The sequence below is a fragment of the Centrocercus urophasianus genome, unplaced genomic scaffold (genome assembly GCF_019232065.1).
Source record: "Centrocercus urophasianus isolate 14NV4802_14NV808 unplaced genomic scaffold, USGS_Curo_1.0 seq_18, whole genome shotgun sequence".
Taxonomy (NCBI): Eukaryota; Metazoa; Chordata; class Aves; order Galliformes; family Phasianidae; genus Centrocercus; species Centrocercus urophasianus.
In genome coordinates this window covers 4,423,745-4,441,859 of record NW_024884733.1, presented here as the reverse complement: position 1 = coordinate 4,441,859, position 18,115 = coordinate 4,423,745, and the positions used below count along the sequence as shown (strand labels likewise).

The window sequence follows — 18,115 nt, the reverse complement described above, 5'->3', positions numbered from 1 at the left end:
GTTGGGGGGGGGGCTCAGTTCGAAGCTCCCCACTCCATCCCCGTCCGGCCGTTTGGGAGAGCTGAGCCGCTCCGGTCTGAGCCACGGGGACTTCAGCTGCGTGGAGGCCTGTCTGCTCCTCCCAGGGGGCTGAGCCGTACCCCTTGCAGGGGGCGTGATGACCCCTAGCCCAGGAACTCGCATCCATCACTGCGTCTATCACACAGACGCCACGCAGCTACTGGGGCACCAGCAGAAGGCAGCCCTCGCCTCGTGAGTCGGGCAGGGGGGTGTCAGGCCCCGGGGAGGAGGAACGTGCCCCAGAGGGTCACCGGTACCTGCAGATGCATCGCACAAAACTGTGATAAAACGACCAAAGGCGGCTGATTCAGCCCCAAAGCCTGCGGCGTGGCAGCCATTAGGGAAATTCCTCGAGGGAAGCCGCCTGCTGACGGCATTGCCCTGCACGGGCACCCTGATGTCAGCCGCGTGGCATCCGCAGGGGTCCCCCACCCATGGCTACCCCAGCACGTGGCGGGGCACGCAGGCCTGGTGGCCGCCTGCAAGGAGTGATGCCTGCATTCAACACCACGGAGGCTCCAGATGTGGCTCCTCCACCCAACGTGGGGCGGCTCTGCCCCACACGGGGCTCTCGGCGCACACCCACTCGGCTGGAAGGTGCCCGTTGCACAGGGCCCCAGGCTGGACGTGGCCCCACACCACGGCTGGGCCTGCGCAGAGCCTTTCCCAGCCCTGCCGTCAGGGTGCCCATCGCTCCCCAGGGCTGGGTGCTGGCTGCGGCCCCAGAAAGGCCATTAGCTGCCGGCCCCACCTAGGTGTTAGAGGAGAACTTGCCCTGCTAGAAAAACGAGCCTGCCAGAGCCAGGCCTTGCCCTGGCCAGGGAGCACAAGGGCCTTGGTGAAGAGCACAAGGCTCTCCATCGTCCAGCCATAAGACCAAAATCCCACCCCATCTCTGTCCCGCTGATCACCGTTATTTCACCCTGGGCCACATCCCTCACTCTCAGGGCTCATCAGTGCAATGGGGTTATCGTGCTGAAGGAGAGGTGCTTGATGCTTAATTGCCAGCATCCTCCCATCCAGCTCGCCCCTCCCTCCCAAGCAGCCCAAATTCCTTTAATCCTTTCTCAGCTGAAAAACAGCTCCAAAGCAGAGGGGAGAGCCCACAGCCCAGGGCCCTGACTCCTTTTGGGGTGAGCCAGGCCACAGCTCATTGCCCCGGGCCCAAGCTGCTCCTACTCCTGGGGAGCTGCTGTGGGAGCTGCTCGTTTGGGATTTATTTTTCCTTCTTTACCTTTATTCTCACTGCATAGCAAGAGCTTGGGCTTTTCATCTCTGCAGCAAGCTGGCAAGAACTGGCTCTTCCTTGCAGGCAAAGCAGAGGTTTTGAAACATCCTGCTTGAAGATCGACGTCAGGATAACCGAGATGAATTAAAAAATAAATAGAGAAGTGGTAGATGGCTTTGGCAACGCCCTCTCAGCACTACCTGCTACTGGTTCCACCTCCAAAGCCATAGAGTTGAGTGGGAGGCTCTGATGTTGTGCTTGGGAACCCATTTCTCAGCAAAGGTCTTCAGCACCCGACTCAGCATCCTTACCTTTGGGAGGAGATGAGGCCATGGGCCAAGGACTGCTGCCACTGCTGCCACGCGGCAGCTGAGCGGTACCTTGGGCTCAGTAAGCCCATCAGCTCCCAGATCTCCCTTCCCAGCCAAAGGCAACCACCTCCAAGTCACACCTTGAGGTGTGGGCTGAGATCCTCAAAGGCAACCGCCACCTCAGTGAAATCATTGGAGCCCTGCAGAACTTGTTCCATGTGCCCAAATGGGCCGTCCTCGCAGGCACAGAGCTCTGATTCTCCTTGTGTGGGGCTGGAGAGCAGACAAGGGAAGACCAGATGGGTTTTATGTATTCAGGTCTCAAACTGCCAGAGAGGACTCCTGAACGTGCTTTGGAATATAGGAAAAGGTTGATGTTGTCTGTTCTTAAAAGCATGAACGTGGCTGAGGAAGTCCAATGGCTCAAACCTTGGGGGTAAGACAATGCAGGAATTTTTCACTTCCCTTTAGCTTTGAATTTCCGGGAACAGGGAGATCCCAAAACGGACTTTCTTCCTTGAAAATTAAAGAACACATGCCTACGTAATTGGGATTCCAGGAACTGACTCCAAGAAAAACACGCAGCCGATGCAACACTCATGGCACAACCACGACTGCTGGCACTGCCGTCACCTGTGCCGGCCTTGGAAGGGCTGCCTGGAGAAGTTCCACTGCAGAATGCAGGGAACTCGGATTGAGCCCAGCACCGACCCCAGCGCTCACCTGGCACAGCCCTTGCAGACCCCTGTGGGCCACCACCTGTAGCCAGCGGCTGTTGATTGTGTTGATTTCCACCTTTCTGGCCCGAGCAACCTGTAATAACAACAAGAAATTCTGGGGTGCATTCTCAGGATGTGATGAATGTTCACGCACTCGGTGTCTGCGGAGCACCAGACCCAGCCCCTGCCTGCTATTTGCCCTCTGCTGATTCATCCCTGCTCTTTTTGCTGCCCTTTTCAGAGGGCGCTGGCAGCACCTGGTACGTCAGGACTGGAAACAAAGCTCGGCTCTACCCAAAGTCCCTCCTTATAACTCATTGCCACAACCCAGGATGCACGGGGCAGATGTTTTCCACTCCAGCTCACCTGCCCGGCGTCCTGGCGCAGATCGGAGGAGGCCACACCGCCCAGCTCTGCCACATCATCATTTGGCAGCTGGCTTAATTGCAGCGCACGGAACTGAGAATGCCACACAGATGACAACGGAGCACTCCTCTGGCTGCAGCCACCCTTCGGTGTGAGGGCTCACCTCCAAGGGTGGGCTGGCTCCACCGCCTCCATAGAGCAACATAGATCACAGAGTCCTAGAACTGCAGAACGGTTAGGTTGGAGGGAACCTCAGAGCCCACCCCGTTCCAGCCCCTGCTTTTGGGTTGGCTGCCCGTTCCCAGCATCACCTCCTGAGAAGGGAGGCACCCAGCAGCCCAGCTCTTCCCTTTGGGAAGGTGGCGGCCTGCCATTGCCCAACCTGGGAGTTGTACCGGGGGCCACGTGCTGTCACGGCCTTTGCAAAGGAAAAGTTGTGCAAATGCACGGGTAGAAAGTCCATGCCAAAGTGGAGCAACATAGAATTGCCAATGAGGAAGTTAAGTGCCTCCGTGGAGCTGATTGCCAGCATCCTGGGCAGGGACAGCAGCAGCAGTGCAGCAGCAGCTTACTGGTTGCAAGCAAATCCCTACCCAAAAATCCAAGATCAAGGAGCAGAATAACTGCAGGGCGAGGAGAGCAGAGGCACGGATGCTCTCCTGCTGTTCAGTAATGAGCGTGCACCGCCTTGGTTCAGCCTTGGGGCAGCAGGCATCCCACTGCCATGCCCTGGGCAGCTACGTTAGCAAACAGCCCCAAACACAGCAGAGCTACAGGAGCAGCAGCAGAAATGGAAGCACTTGGAAGCTTGACGAATGCACTCTGCCTCTCACAGCCCACACTGTGGCCACGCTGCTCCTCTCTCGCACTTCATGATCACAGGGCTGTGGTTTGGCACGGCTGCCGGTCAGCCAGCCCCTGGCAGAGCTCTGGTACCTCTCACTTGTCAAAGCATTTCCTCTTGCTGGTCTGAAGACAGTTCGCAATCCAAGGGAGGGGAAATCGGGAAGATTAATCACAGAATCACAGAATTGTAGGGGTTGGAAGGGACCTCCAGAGATCATCGAGTCCAACCCCCCTGCCAAAGCAGGTTCCCTACAGCAGGTCGCACAGGTAAGGAGGGTTTCACCAATAAATGAAGGTTTCAAGGAGCAATGCTCATCTACAGAGATCAGAACTGGTGGCAGCAGAGCTCCTGAGCTGGAAAAATGTTAGGAAACAATTCATGTGAAACACAGCTTAGGGTCTGGAGGATTTCATTCCAACAGTTTTGGGTTTTTTGTTTTTCTACACTTTAAGTTTTATAAGCTGTTTTCAATAAACATAAGGAATAATGTTTCTCCTGGCAAGGGCACAGAGTGCGCTCCTGCAATGATGACGCAATGTTATTTTGTGTTTTCGCTTTCATCAGTCAGCTCCAACGAGAAGGAAATTCTAATAACGTGTGATTATCATTAAGGCAACTCTAATGGGATTTTGTGGACTGTGATTGGCATCGCAAGTACAGCATCAGACAGCAAGGGGAGCGGGCAAGGGACAAATCCACAGGACACCCTCAGAGTCAGCAGCAATTTGGGTAATTATGAAGCTTCCATTTCTGAAAGAACCAGGAAACGAGATTAATTTATAAATCAGTTTATTTACAGATTTTGTTCTCTTAAAGTACATTTCAGTTACCAAAGATATTTACACTGGTGTACACAGGGAGCACCCTGGTTATTTTACAGCTCTTAATTACAAAAACGCCTCCGCATCCTTGGGTCTGTCTACCGTGCAAAACTGCTCTGGATGTGAACGTCTGCAGAAACTGGCCCAAGAACCAAGTGACCAGGTTATTTACACGTACACAGTAAACAGGTTTCCTTTGAGTATCTCCACAACACACTACATGGGGAGACAGAGCCTCCCAGAAGGCGGCTTTGCAAGTGTATATCAAAAGGCTCTGCAAAGTCAAGGAAACAAACTATCAAACGCAGGTTAATTACAGTATTCCTCTTTCATCTGTATATATTTTCGCATTTCGCGTTTAAATTACAAATAAGTTCACTAGTTTGCTTTTCTCCATTTCAGTCCATTTGTAAACACTTCAGATGCACTAAATGCCTTATAAGATCCAACTGCTTCTCTGCTGAAAAGTACTCTGTATTCCTAATGTTCTGAAGGTAGCAAAGGGATATGAAAGTCAGAACTGCGCTCAGTTCCGTGCAGAATAGTCACCTAAGAGGTCTCTATCTCTGTGCTACTGAAGATCTTCTGCAGCTACACACTTATTCAAGTATTGCAAAAAGCTAAGGCCACTTTTTCAAGAAAGGAAAGTGAACAAGATGGGATTTTCCAATCCCTCATTCCCCCTTCCAAAAGGCAGCTGGGCTTTCCCCACGGCGCAGAGATCCTTTCCAAAAGGGAACCACGTCCCCTGGTGCCAGCAGCCGCTGCCTGCAGGAGCTTACAGGAGAACCTCTCAGCCCTGAAGCTCCTAATGTGGCTGTGCTATGATAGCCAAGACCCAGCAGTATCATCTTGTTCTTCTAAGTAGGAAGTTTGGGAGGGGAAAGACGTACAGAACTCAGCCTCTGCTCCTAAGACTCCAGGCTCCCCCATACCTGTTATCAGACACGACCCAGGCAGACCATCGCTTCGTCACCGTCATCACCGGTCCAAAAGGAACTCAACACACCCGAGGTATTGAGCACACTCTCAACTAAAAGAAGCTCAACACACATGAGGTACTGAGAAGATAAATTACTTATGTTCAAGTCTTTTTCGGCTTGCTCCTGTCAAGGATGGTTACCAAAAAGAAAAGGTGATGTGTGCACAGGAATAAAGCCGTTGTTTATACAGAGTTCTCTTCCGTCCAAACAGCTGTAAAGACAGCTACTCACTACTTCTGGTGAGGGCACTGATCTACTGCTGATCTATAGCAGTCAGGCAGCAGGCATATGACCTCCAAAGGTCCCTGGCAGGTGAGCTGCACAACCTTCTCCTGTTGCTGGATATTCCAGAGAAGCCCCAGAGGACAGCTGGAGAGCCTTCTGATGCCTGGCACCCTCCTCAGCACTGGCCATGGTACTCGGGGGACAAAAGCCAGCTGCATTTCTCTGATACTCCAGCCACAGAGCTGTGTTGCAGGTTTCTGCCTTCCCTTCCTAATTGCTACCTATAAAAATAACAATGGACTCTATTGAAAAAGATACACCCAGGAAAGGGAATCTGCAGCAGTGACCCAATCAGTGACACCATGCCGGTTAAATGCAGCAGCTTCAGTTTGCTTCTATTTTAAGCAGCCCAGAATTTCACAGTTCAGCATCACAACACTTTAGATGGACAAGTGAGTCACCCAGGGAAAAAAAAGGCTGAACGTGGCTCCACCAAGACCATTTGACTTTCAGCCAGCCAGGAAGGCAACTGCTGCAGGACAGACGTGCATGTGCCCCGTTGGAGCTGTTCCTACAGGCCACTAGCTCCTCTGTTCTTCCACTTATTAAGCTTCCATGAATACGGCTCCCCATTAACTCGCAAGCGAGGCGCTGGCAGTACTACATCTGAGAGTTTGCTTGGACCTCTGGTAAGTCCAGCATTTCCCAGTGCTGTCCCTGAAGAATTACCAGCCACGTGTCGTTGTGCAAAATGCAAATATTCCAATGACAGCTTTCAAAAAAAGAAAGCGGAAAAGAGAAAATGTAACAGAGCGGGAGCAGAGGTCTGCACAGTAAAAGCCCAGAAGCCCAAGGACCAAGCAGATCAAAGAAAAAAGGTACTTCCTCCCCCCCACCATCCCTATCATGGGCAGCAGCATCTTTATGGGACCTCCTAAAGTGCTTCAAAGCATCTCTCTGCACTCCAGCTGCCCAGAGAATCTGACTCTCCCCTGCATCTCGTCCCAAGTTAACAGGGACATCCACTATTAAGGCATCAGCATTCAACCCCAGATTGTCTGCGTCCATCCAAGAAAAACACCAGAGTGGGAGGGGCAGATTAGGAAAGAAAACTTGGCAGAAAGACACTGCAGTTCAACCCAGCACTGAATGAAACACGTACTAATGGCTGCCCGTGACATAGCAGGTCTGGAAAAGAAAAGAAACAGATGCAGCAGGGAAGTTTCACATCAAGCTCAGCCCCCTTAACTCTCCCCTTGTCTCTGAACTGAATGCAGAGAAGCTCCATTCCTAGTCCTGCCTTCGTTGTCCACCCCTAGTCACTGAGGTTTGGTTCTTCCTTGTATCCATCTCAAGAAGCTGGAGGACTTGAGCAAAGAATGCAGACCCCGGAAGTTCCCAGAACAGGCATTTTCTCAAATCTGTCTGTCTCAAAATATAAGATAGCACAACCAACTGCACAGGACACTCTCCTATAACCCACTTAATAAATTACCTAAAAATAAATAAAAAAAAAAAAAAAAAAAAAGCCCACAAGCACAAAACATGCAGTCGGTCAAGCACTGCTTTCTTTGGTGAATACACTCTGTTCTCTAAATTGTTCAAGTAATGGCTTCTCCTATATTTTAGGTGACCAGAGGGGAGAAAGCTGAGGGTGTGAAGGCCAAATTTTTGCAAGGAAACATTTGCTACTCCTGCATGTTCCGTGCCTGAGAGAATCCTGAGTATCTGTTATCTAGGAGCAGCTGGTGCTCCAGGAAGTCAAGAAGTGCTACGTGGTTGGAGGAAAGTTGTCCATGGGCTCTTCTTTCATGTTCTTCTATCTTGCTCCACCTCTGGACTGAAGCATGTTACATATGAAAAACAGAAGGAACTCTTTACTTGCATGCAAAAAGCAACATTAAATGATTTCCCTGGACTGAGTGGCACCATGTCTGGAACCACGCCACAGGAAGAAAGATGAAAAACAACTTCACAGGAAAGGGAATTAACTGGGCTCTGGAGCAGAAGAAATTGATGCACATTGTTAGGGCTGCAGGAGAAGAGGTGTTAAGGTTTTAACACTGTTCAGTACAGTAAATCATTTATACCTAAAACTTTACCAAATAATTTCTTCTCCAAATTACTCACGTTTTAAGACAACTCTCGTACTGATGACTGACAGCCATTCCAACAAAATAACCAATATCCCAACTTAACCCAGCCCTTTCAGGGCACGGGCTGAAAGTCAAAGCCCCAGGCAAGGAGCACAGACAGCTGCTGACAGTTACATGGCATAACTGCATTGGCACACAGTCTGAGCACTCCACAACGCAGCCTCAGCGAGGGACCAGCTTGTCCAGACAACAAATCCAGTGCAAGGTCTCTTGTGGCAGAGGATGCAAATTTAGGTTCCTGTAGTCGCATCTGAGCCAACTTTAAAACCCACACGAGGAAGTCCAGCAGCAATGCTTGCAGGGTGGAGAGTACATCAGGAGTCAAAAGGCCCATGCCTCAGTGCTTGCAGCTAGAGGTTTATTTTCGGCACTTCACACAAGCAGCCATCTCTGCTGTTTTGCACTCACCTGGCTCAGTACCTCAACAGTGTCTCTGATCAAGGTCTCAAAGATCCCATCTGCCAACTGCATCTTTACACACAGTTCATCCTCATCGTAATTCACCCACTGGGCTTCCTCCTCGTGGAGTTCCTGCACCTAAGGGGATAAAAAGGAAAAAGGGAAACACAAGGAAGCATTGCAAGTCTGTTGCTTTAGGGTAATACCCCCTGCAAAGTTCCAAAAAGATCACAAACAGTTCCCATCTGCCAACAACAGACCTGCCTTTGCAAGAGATTACAAGGAATGCTTGGGATAGCACAACGGACATAGCTCTATTTGAGCCAGGCTATTCCATTGTATGAACATTATCCACCTTCCACCACAGTTTGTTTCAAAGGTTTCCTTATTCCTGACCAAGTTTTTCACTTGAAAGAACTCAGCTAATGGGATATTTGTGCCCAATAGCACAGGCTCCATTAAAAAGTCCCTAATTGCCTATTTGTAAGAGGCTGATTTCATGCAGCTTAAGCTGGTACAGAATCATGCAAAGAGCTCCAACAGGGGAGGATAAAAGACTTTACTACAGTTCAGATTATTTGAATAAGAATTAGAAAACCTGAAGGAATTTACTAACTTTTCTCCAATTCTTCTATATGGGAAGACAAAACACTGGCATGTGTTGTATGGTAGAATTAAACTCATTTGCACAGACAACGCCATGCTTCATTTGCTTTGTCATCATTAGTACAATCTGCATTTCGTACTATTTCAGCCCAAAGAATAACTCAGTGGCTATTTATGTCCTTTTAAACTGCTGCCCACTGTTTGCTGGCAAAGAGGTGTTTTAGTAACAGAGGTATATGATGAAGCCTCATCAGCAATCTCTCCAAATTGCCCACCTCCAACTAAGCTTATCAAACATGTGTATTAGTGACTATGTTAGTGTTACAGATGCATCCCAACAAAGTTCAAACGTTCTCAAAAGAAGAGTGGATACAAACACTGCTCATTTAAAATGCCACATCTGATTAAAGCTCTTCCTCTGCTCAGCTTCAGCACAGAGCTCCTCTGACCACACACCTTAAGCTCTGAACTCCAAATATGCTTTTGCTAGCCACTTAAAGTTAGCCAGGCATCTAGGTGCTGCTGAAAGAATGTCAAAGCATACTGAAAGCCCACTAATCCAGCATCAGTATGCAACAATGTGCTGTTATCTCAAACAGTACAAGAACTATAGCCCCAACACTTCCTCCCTTTCATCCGAAACAAAACTGCACAGAAACTCATCTGTCCTGACAGCGGCAGCTGCCGTAGCACAGTGATAACTCAATAACCCAAACAGCACAAGAACAGGCTGCAGTGGGAACCCCAGGAAACTTGCATTGCTGTCATGGTTTTTAGCTGTTTGTAAGGCCTCACATACGGGCTTTCAGCTTGACAGCTCTTTTCTCCTTCTCCTAAGGGAGCGTGGGGAGGGATCTCAGCCTGCAAACAGCTTTGCAAGAGCCACACCACGTGCTTACAAGTCTGTGCTACCACAGCAAGCACTCCACGCAGCTGTCAGAGATTAAGTGCAATGGCTTAATTTTACTTCTTGCTAGTAAGGAAGAAGTTAACAATACTGGCAACCAAACTCTGAACGTGTGTCCTAGGTGAAAAACAGTTTAAACTGTGAAAGCTAACAGGAGGCAGATAACTGGGTGTAAGTTTGTTCCAGGCATCCACCCCCACACAGACATCTGAAGACTCCAGCAGAAGCTTCCTGCCTGCAACCCATATGTGCTGGCTGTACATTCAGATAAGCCCTGAGTAAACAAAAAAGGGGAATGTCCCATACCCTCTCATTAATAAAAAGGCATAAGACAAGCACCAATCGGGAGGCTGGTCACGTGTTGCATGCCTGCAAAGAGACCATTTAGATGAGGAAAGGGAGGAGATAGGGATCGTGAAAAGAAAGGACTGTGCCAAAAAGAAGGGTTTCCAAGAAGCAGAAGTGGTCTTGGAGAGAAAACAGGGGTCTCAAAAAGGAGACAGTGAAGATCCTGGCTGGAAGGAAGATCCTGGAAGAGAAGGAGATGGGTGGAGACCAGTGCCAGCACACCTTGCCCCAGGACCGGTACCTGGAGCAGCTGCCCACTGCCAGCAGACACAGCTCCCTGCTGGATTTCCCCAGGCCAGAAGCAGCCTCCCTGCTAGGAAGGTAAGCCCAGACCTCATGAACCGAACGTGGGGTTGGAAGCAAGTAAAACAACTAGGTAGGTTAAAAGCTGTAATTTTGTTAGCTCTTAAGCAAACCCCAACATCCAGACTCACTGTAAGCTGCTATTTACTCTGCCTCACCCACAACAACGAGATGGAACACTGCTTTTACTGTATTACAGCAGGAAAAAGCGATACATAAGATAAAGAAACAAGTACTTGGGGAAGGACTAGTTAACTTGATACAAGGAGAGAAAATCTGCATGTTCAACAGCATCGGAGACATCAAGAAAAACAGTATAAGTGATTGGTTTTTTCTTATTTCTATCATGCCCTTCTTTCTCTGAGGCACAGGGCACAATTTCCTTTGGTATCAGCAGGACTTCCTTGAACATACTTTTGGAAGGTGCAGTGTGCAGCTGCAGGCTAGTTTCTTTACAGTTATTCAGAACATGTGTGGAGCCTACCATGCTGCTTTGTAGTTCCAGCTGAGGACATCTGAGCCGAGGCAGTTGCAACTGCTTTGTTGATCTATTTATTGCAAACTGCTTCTAGGCAACGGAGATATTTTCATAGAATGGGTTGGAAGGGACTCAAAGCTCCCCCAGCCCCACCCCCTAGTGAGGGTTGGCTGCCCTCCCAGCAGCTCAGGCTGCCCAGGGCCCTCCAGCGATGGGGCACCCACAGCTCTGGGCAGCAGTGCCAGCACCTCACCACGTCTAAGAAAAGGATTTTTTTCAAAACATCTGACCTAAATTTTCCCTCTTTCAGTCTAAATTAACTCCCCTTCATCCTATCACTATCAGACCACGTACTGTCATGTCAACAACGCCTATGAGGGCAAGAAGTCCTGGAAGAGGAAGAGGTGAGCAAGATATCGTTACCTTTGTTGATCGATTTCTGAAAATGAATGAAATTCGAAGTCTGAGAAAAGACTTCTCACGTCACCCAAATGAGCCTATTGCCACTTGGTTATTTTGATGCTGGGACAATGGGGCCAACAGTGTGTGGCTGGATAGTAGAGAAGCTCGCCAACTGGGTGGCATTGCTAGGGACTCAGCCATTGACAGAGGTATTGGTACATGCCAGAACCAGGCCTTCACCCTCTGGAAGAGGATGTTGTTAGCTGTAAAAGAAAGATACCCCTCCAAAGACGATCTGATGCCTGAGAAGAAGAAATGGGCTGATATAGAAGAAGGCATCAGTTATTTGAGAGAATGTGCTGTGGTGGAAATGCTACATAGCCCCGATTTCATTCCTGATGAGCAAGACCAAGAGCATGATCCTGAGAGAGCCAGGTGTACACCAAACGTGGCGTACATTCACAAAGACTGCACCAGAGAGGTACGCCAGTACATTTGCAGCAATGTATGGCAGAGGGGAAAGAAGACCCCTTATAAATGAGTTGGTTAATAAACTTCAAGACTTTGAGTTACATTTAAGCCCTCTACGAGCTCGTGTTTCAGCCATTGAAAAAGTAGCCGAAAAGCTGGACAGAATGGAGAACAAACAAGAAGATATCACAGACAAACTATCAATCGTGCCTGATGCTGATGAATCCATGGTGGTAACAGATACATCTAATGAGGAACAGAATTCCCAAAACAGCCTACTTGAGGGGCTGATCAACTTGATTTCCTCCCAGCCAGTGTCATCCAATGTCTCAGCTATCAAAAGAAGACGTCCTCCTGCTCGAACAAGTGACAACAGTAAGACCATGTCACGTTTTGCCTTGTGGCATTACCTACGTGACCATGGAGAAGACATGAAGACGTGGCATAAGCAACCTACTCCAGCACTTCAAGCACGGGTAAAAGAATTACAAGGCAAATCAACCACCAAGGTGAACTTCTCCAAAAAGGTGACTGCTCCAGTTGCTGCAGACAACAGAGGTAACAAATAGAGGGGCCCTGCCCCCAGCCAAGGGGGAGAAAGGGATAATAGAGTTTATTGGACTGTGTGGATTAGATGGCCTGACACATCAGAATCACGGAAATATAAGGCCCTGGTGGATACTGGTGCACAGTGCACTCTAATGCCCTCGAGTCACCAAGGGACAGAATCAATTTATATTCATGGGGTGACTGGGGGTTCCCAAGAGACTATGTCGGAGGCCAAAATCAGCCTCACTGGTAAAGACTGGCAAAAGCACCCTATTGTGACTGGCCCAGGGGCTGCATGTATATTTGGTATTGATTACCTCAGAAGGGGATATTTTAAGGATCCCAAAGGGTATCGATGGGCCTTTGGAATAGCTGCTGTAGACACAGAAGGTGTTAAGCAGTTATCTGTTTTGCCTGCCCTGTCAGAAGATCCGTCTGTTGTGGGGTTGCTACGAGTGGAAGAGCAACAGGTACCGATAGCCACAAAAATGGTGCACAGGCGGCAGTACCGCACCAACAGGGATTCCTTGCTCCCCATTCATAAGTTAATTCGTCAACTAGAGAGCCAGGGAGTGATCAGCAAAACTCACTCACCTTTTAACAGCCCCATATGGCTAATGGGTAAAGCCAGTGGAGAATGGAGGCTGACGGTGGACTACCGTGGCCTGAATGAAGTCACACCCCCACTGAGTGCTGCTGTGCCGGACATGCTAGAACTCCAGTATGAACTGGAGTCAAAAGCAGTCAAGTGGTATGCCACCATTGACATTGCTAACGCCTTTTTCTCCATTCCTCTGGCCAAAGAATCTAGACCACAGTTTGCTTTCACCTGGAGGGGCATTCAGTATACCTGGAACCGTTTGCCCCAGGGGTGGAAACATAGTACAACCATTTGCCATGGGTTGATCCAAGCTGCACTGGAACAGGGAGGTGCTCCTGAGCACCTGCAGTACGTTGATGACATCACTGTGTGGGGCAACACAGCAAAGGAAGTTTTTGAGAAAGGAGAGCAAATAATCCAGATCCTTCTCTGTGCTGGTTTCACTATTAAGCGAAGCAAAGTGAAAGGACCTGCCCAGGAAATTCAGTTCCTAGGCATAAAGTGGCAAGATGGCCGTTGTCACATCCCGACAGATGTGGTCGACAAAATCACTGCCATGTCTCCCCCCACTAATAAGGAAGAGACACAATCGTTTCTGGGCGTAGTGGGTTTTTGGAGAATGCATGTTCCAAACTACAGCCTCATTGTAAGCTCACTTTATCAGGTGACACGGAAGAAGAATGATTTTGTGTGGGGTCCTGAGCAGCAGCAGGCTTTTGAGCAGATTAAACAGGAGATAGCCCGTGCTGTGGCCCTGGGGCCAGTACAGATGGGACAGGATGTGAAGAACATCCTCTACACTGCTGCTGGAGAGAAAGGCTCCACTTGGAGTTTGTGGCAAAGAGCCTTAGGAGAGATCCGAGGCCGACCCCTGGGATTCTGGAGTCGAGCCTACGGGGGGTCGGAGGAGGGCTACACTCCAACTGAGAAGGAGATCTTAGCCGCGTATGAGGGGGTTCGGGCTGCTTCCGAAGTAGTCGGTACTGAAACATAGCCCCTTCTGGCACCTCAACTGCCAGTGCTGAACTGGATGTTCAAGGGAAAGGTTCCCTCCACCCATCATGCTACTGATGCCACTTGGAGTAAGTGGGTTGCATTGATTACACAACGAGCACGGATGGGGAACCTCAGCCGTCCAGGAATCCTACAGGTCATCATCGACTGGCCTGAAGGTAAAAAGTTTGGAACATCACCAGCAGGAGAGGTATCTCATGCTAAAGAAGCCCCACCATACAATGAACTACCAGAGAATGAAAAGAAATATGCCCTGTTCACAGATGGATCGTGTCGTATTGTGGGGAAGCATCGCAGATGGAAATCTGCTGTGTGGAGCCCCACACGACAAGTTGCAGAGGCCACTGAAGGGAAAGGAGAATCAAGCCAATTTGCAGAGGTAAAGGCTGTCCAACTGGCCTTAGATGTTGCTGAATGGGAGAGGTGGCCAATGCGCTATCTTTACACTGACTCATGGATGGTAGCAAATGCCTTATGGGGATGGTTACAGCAGTGGGAGCAAAATAACTGGCAAAGAAGGGGTAAACCTATTTGGGCTGCTGACCTATGGAAAGATATTGCTACCCGAACAAAAAATATAGTTATAAAGATGCGTCATGTAGATGCTCATGTGCCCAAGAGTAGAGCTACAGAAGATCAGCGAAATAACCATCAGGTAGACCAAGCTGTCAGAATTGAGGTGGCTCAAATAGACCTAGATTGGCAGAACAAGGGTGAGTTATTTTTAGCTTGGTGGGCCCATGAGACCTCAGGCCATCAAGGGAGAGACGCAACATATAAGTGGGCCAGAGACCGAGGGGTGGATTTAAGCATGGATGCTATTGCACAAATCGTTCATGACTGTGACGCATGCGCCACAATTAAACAAGCTAAGAGGATGAAACCTCTCTGGGGGGAAGGGCGATGGCAAAAGTACAAATATGGGGAGGCATGGCAGGTTGATTATATCACCTTGCCACGATCTCGCAATGGTAAGCATTATGTGCTCACCATGGTGGAGGCAACCACCGGGTGGTGACATACGCAGTACCCCATGCTACCGCCCGAAACACCATATTAGGTCTGGAGAGGCAAATCCTGTGGCGACATGGCACCCCGGAAAGAATTGAGTCAGATAATGGGACTCATTTTAAAAATTCACTTGTGGATACTTGGGCCAGAGAACACGGCATCGAGTGGATTTATCATATCCCCTACCATGCACCAACCTCTGGTAAGATCGAATGCTACAACGGGTTGTTAAAAACCATGTTAAAAGCAATGGGTGGTGGAACATTTAAACACTGGGAGAAGCATTTGGCAGAAGCCACCTGGCTGGTCAACACCAGAGGATCAATCAGTCGAGACGGTCCTACCCAATCCAGCTCCCCTACATATTCTAGAGGGAGATAAGGTCCCTGTAGTACACGTAAAGAGCATGTTGGGAAAAGCAGTTTGAGTTTCTCCAGCTTCTGAGAAGGGCAAACCTCTTCGTGGAACTGTTTTTGCCCAGGGACCTGGGTTCACCTGGTGGGTGATGCAGAAAAACGGGGATGTTCAGTGTGTACCACAAGGGAATTTGATGCTGGGGGAGTGCAGTCTGTAATCCCAGATGTTAAGCATGATGTAGTGATGTAGAATAAGGGGTGGAATGTCATGGTTTTATGATTTTTGGCTATCAGCATTCCACACCATAACATCATGTAATGCACTTGGGGGGGGGGGTTGACTTCTGCTGAATGCTCGTCTGACAGAGAAGAACTACATTTCCCCAGGAGGCTTTGCAGTCAGCAAGGAGATATAACTCTGTGCGAGGTCACCTGAGTTCTTCTTCTTTGCCTGCTCTTTGCTGTCTGTGCTTCGCTGTCTGCTTTTCTTGTCACTCAACTGGACTGCACTTCTCACCTCAGCATTGTGGTGAGGTCTATCTACCATTCAACAGACTCTCTCTCTCTCTCATTGTATTTTGCTAATACTATATTTAGTAAATCATTTGTTCCACCTCAGATTATTGCCATTGCTTTCAAGTATTTTGGGGTCCCCTGTTTCCCTCTTCCGGAGGCACAGATCCACAGATCCCTCTGCCCCACTGGTCACGGAACCGGGCCGAACCAGCCCACAAACCATTGACACATACAAAGTCAGTCCCCTCCTGATTAAAAGCTCCCATCAAGTTCTGACAGGCTGCAATGAGGTCTCCCCGGAGCCCTGTCATCTCCAGGCTGAACAAGCACAGCTCCTTCAGCTTTCCTTCGTGGAAGAGGTGCTCCAGCCCCTTATCATCCTCTCCATGGCTCTCCTACAGACCCATTCTGACTTGTGCAGGGGCCTGTGATCCTCCTGGCCAGCTAATAAATGTCATGGTATCCAAAAACAACACTGAGAAGAATGAAATCTGACGGAAACTAGGCAATAAGCTTTGATTTCTAGAGATTCTCATGCAAAATAATATTTGCATTAATATTTGCAAAGTAAACAACATTTTAAAAGATTATTTAGGAGCCTAGAAATAACAGAAACTCAGAAATACTGCCTTGGAAGAATGCCCATATGAAGATGGCGGGCAGGTGCATTCTCACAGCACTGTGCTCTCAGTGCTCAGAAATAAGATGCACAGCTATACACAAGAGCAGGCTGTGATTCTCTTCTTACAGTAGGACTTCCCTCCTGCATCACAAAAGTGGGCTTTCTCTGATAAAGGCAGCTGGATAGGAACAGCTTGGCTTTTTTGCAGAGTTTAAAATCTCATGGACAGAAACCCTTGAGTGGTTGGGCCAGAAGATCAAGTACTTTTCTGCACTCTCTTGACAGGGTTCAAAAACTAAACATGTTGGTTTGGCAGTATCATGTGAGCTTTACTTTCTCAAATTCAGGATAAAAGAAAAGAGGTGGCAGGTCAGCTTGGGAAAAGCAACAGCAGAGTCTGTTCTAGCCCTGTGCAAACAAACTGGCAGAGAGTTTTGGCTGAAGACCCAAGTGGAAAAAGAGGAGTGAAAACAGCCTATTGTTAGCACCTGAACTTAAATAAAGAGGACTGAGGGTTCTCACTATGTACTAAAAAAGGTTTTGAAAGGTGTAGGAAGTACTGATGCACACCCAAACGTGGCACTTCTGTCTAGGTACACATTTAAGATTCTCCCATGGATCACAGATAGAATACACAAGACAAAGCTGGCAATATGAAAGGGACACGAGAAGAAAAATAACCAAACATCTAAACATTCCTTAACTTGATTTGAAACTAAGTCATTTTTCATAAAAGTGAAGTTCCTGTGCTTGTTTACTGAAAGTGAAGGTTCACTGTAAATGTTAATAGCTGAGCAACTGTCCTGCAGACCAGAAAATACTTGTAACAAAAGCTATCACAAATTCTGGAGATAGATCGAATCATAAAATCTTTGGAGTTGGAACAGACCCATGGGGACCATTTAATCCAACTCCCCTGCAATGACAGGGACACCACAGCTCCATCAGGTTGCCCAGGGCCTGATCCAGCCTGGCCTTGAAAGTCTCCAGGGATGGGGCACCAACCACATTTCTGGGCAACCTGTTCCAGTGCCTGTCACTATAAAATTTTTTTTCTTACATCCAACCTTAATCTCTTTGAGCTTGAAACTATTTCCCCGTGCTCTATCACCACAGACCCTGCTAAAGCCTTCTTTCCTGTAGCTCCCCTTTAGATACGCTATCAGATCACCTTGCAGCCTTCTCCATGCTGAACAGTCCTAGCTCTCTCAGCTGTTGTCATAGGAGAGGTGTTCCATCCTGTGGATCATTTTTGTGGTCTTTCTCCAGCAGTCTGGTGTCTCTCCTGTACTGAGGACTCCACATCTGCTTGCAGTCAGTACTCCAGGTGAGGCTTCACCAGCACAGAGTAGATGGGCAGGATCACCTCCCTTGCCCTGCTGGCTATGCTTCTTTTGATGCAGCCCAGGATATGGTTGGCTTTCTGGGCTGCAAGGGCACACTGCTGGCTCATGTCCACCTTGCCATCTACCAGTACCTCCAGGCCTTTTCCAGCAGGGCTGTGCTCAATCCTTTCATCCCCCTGTTTGTATTGGTAGTGAGGGTTGCCTCCACCCAGGTGCAAGACCTTGCACTTGGATTTGTTGAACCTCATGAGGTTCTCCTGGATCCACTGCTCAGCCTATCAAGGTCCCTCTGGATGGCATCCCCCCCATAGCTTGGTGTCACCAGCAAACTTGCTGAGGGTGCACTTCACTCCACTGTCCTTGTCATTGACGGAGATACTAAATAGTGTCAGCCCCAGCACTGACCCCTGGGGGACACTGCTTATGGATATAGATGATATCCACGGCTCTTCCCTTGTCCACTGATGCAG

The 18,115-nt window shown here is 48.8% G+C and overlaps 2 protein-coding genes across 9 annotated transcripts in view; both read right to left on the bottom strand.

Annotated features, from left to right (window-relative positions):
• QSOX1 (quiescin sulfhydryl oxidase 1) overlaps window positions 1–5,334 on the bottom strand; it is a 13,682-nt gene extending 8,348 nt beyond the window's left edge. Inside the window, exons 1-4 of the mRNA XM_042819425.1 lie at window positions 5,288–5,334; window positions 3,067–3,217; window positions 2,685–2,777; window positions 2,323–2,412 (exon numbers count right to left, since the gene is read on the bottom strand). Coding sequence (XP_042675359.1) covers window positions 2,323–2,412; window positions 2,685–2,777; window positions 3,067–3,217; window positions 5,288–5,334 — 381 coding nt within the window. The remainder of the gene's footprint in view (window positions 1–2,322; window positions 2,413–2,684; window positions 2,778–3,066; window positions 3,218–5,287) is intronic.
• The window catches only part of CEP350 (centrosomal protein 350), a 70,811-nt gene continuing 56,999 nt past the window's right edge, over window positions 4,304–18,115 (bottom strand). For all 8 annotated transcript variants that reach the window (XM_042819090.1, XM_042819094.1, XM_042819095.1 and 5 more), the window contains one exon: window positions 4,304–8,253. In XM_042819090.1, the coding sequence (XP_042675024.1) occupies window positions 8,089–8,253 (165 nt within the window). In that variant the 3' untranslated portion in view covers window positions 4,304–8,088. The remainder of the gene's footprint in view (window positions 8,254–18,115) is intronic.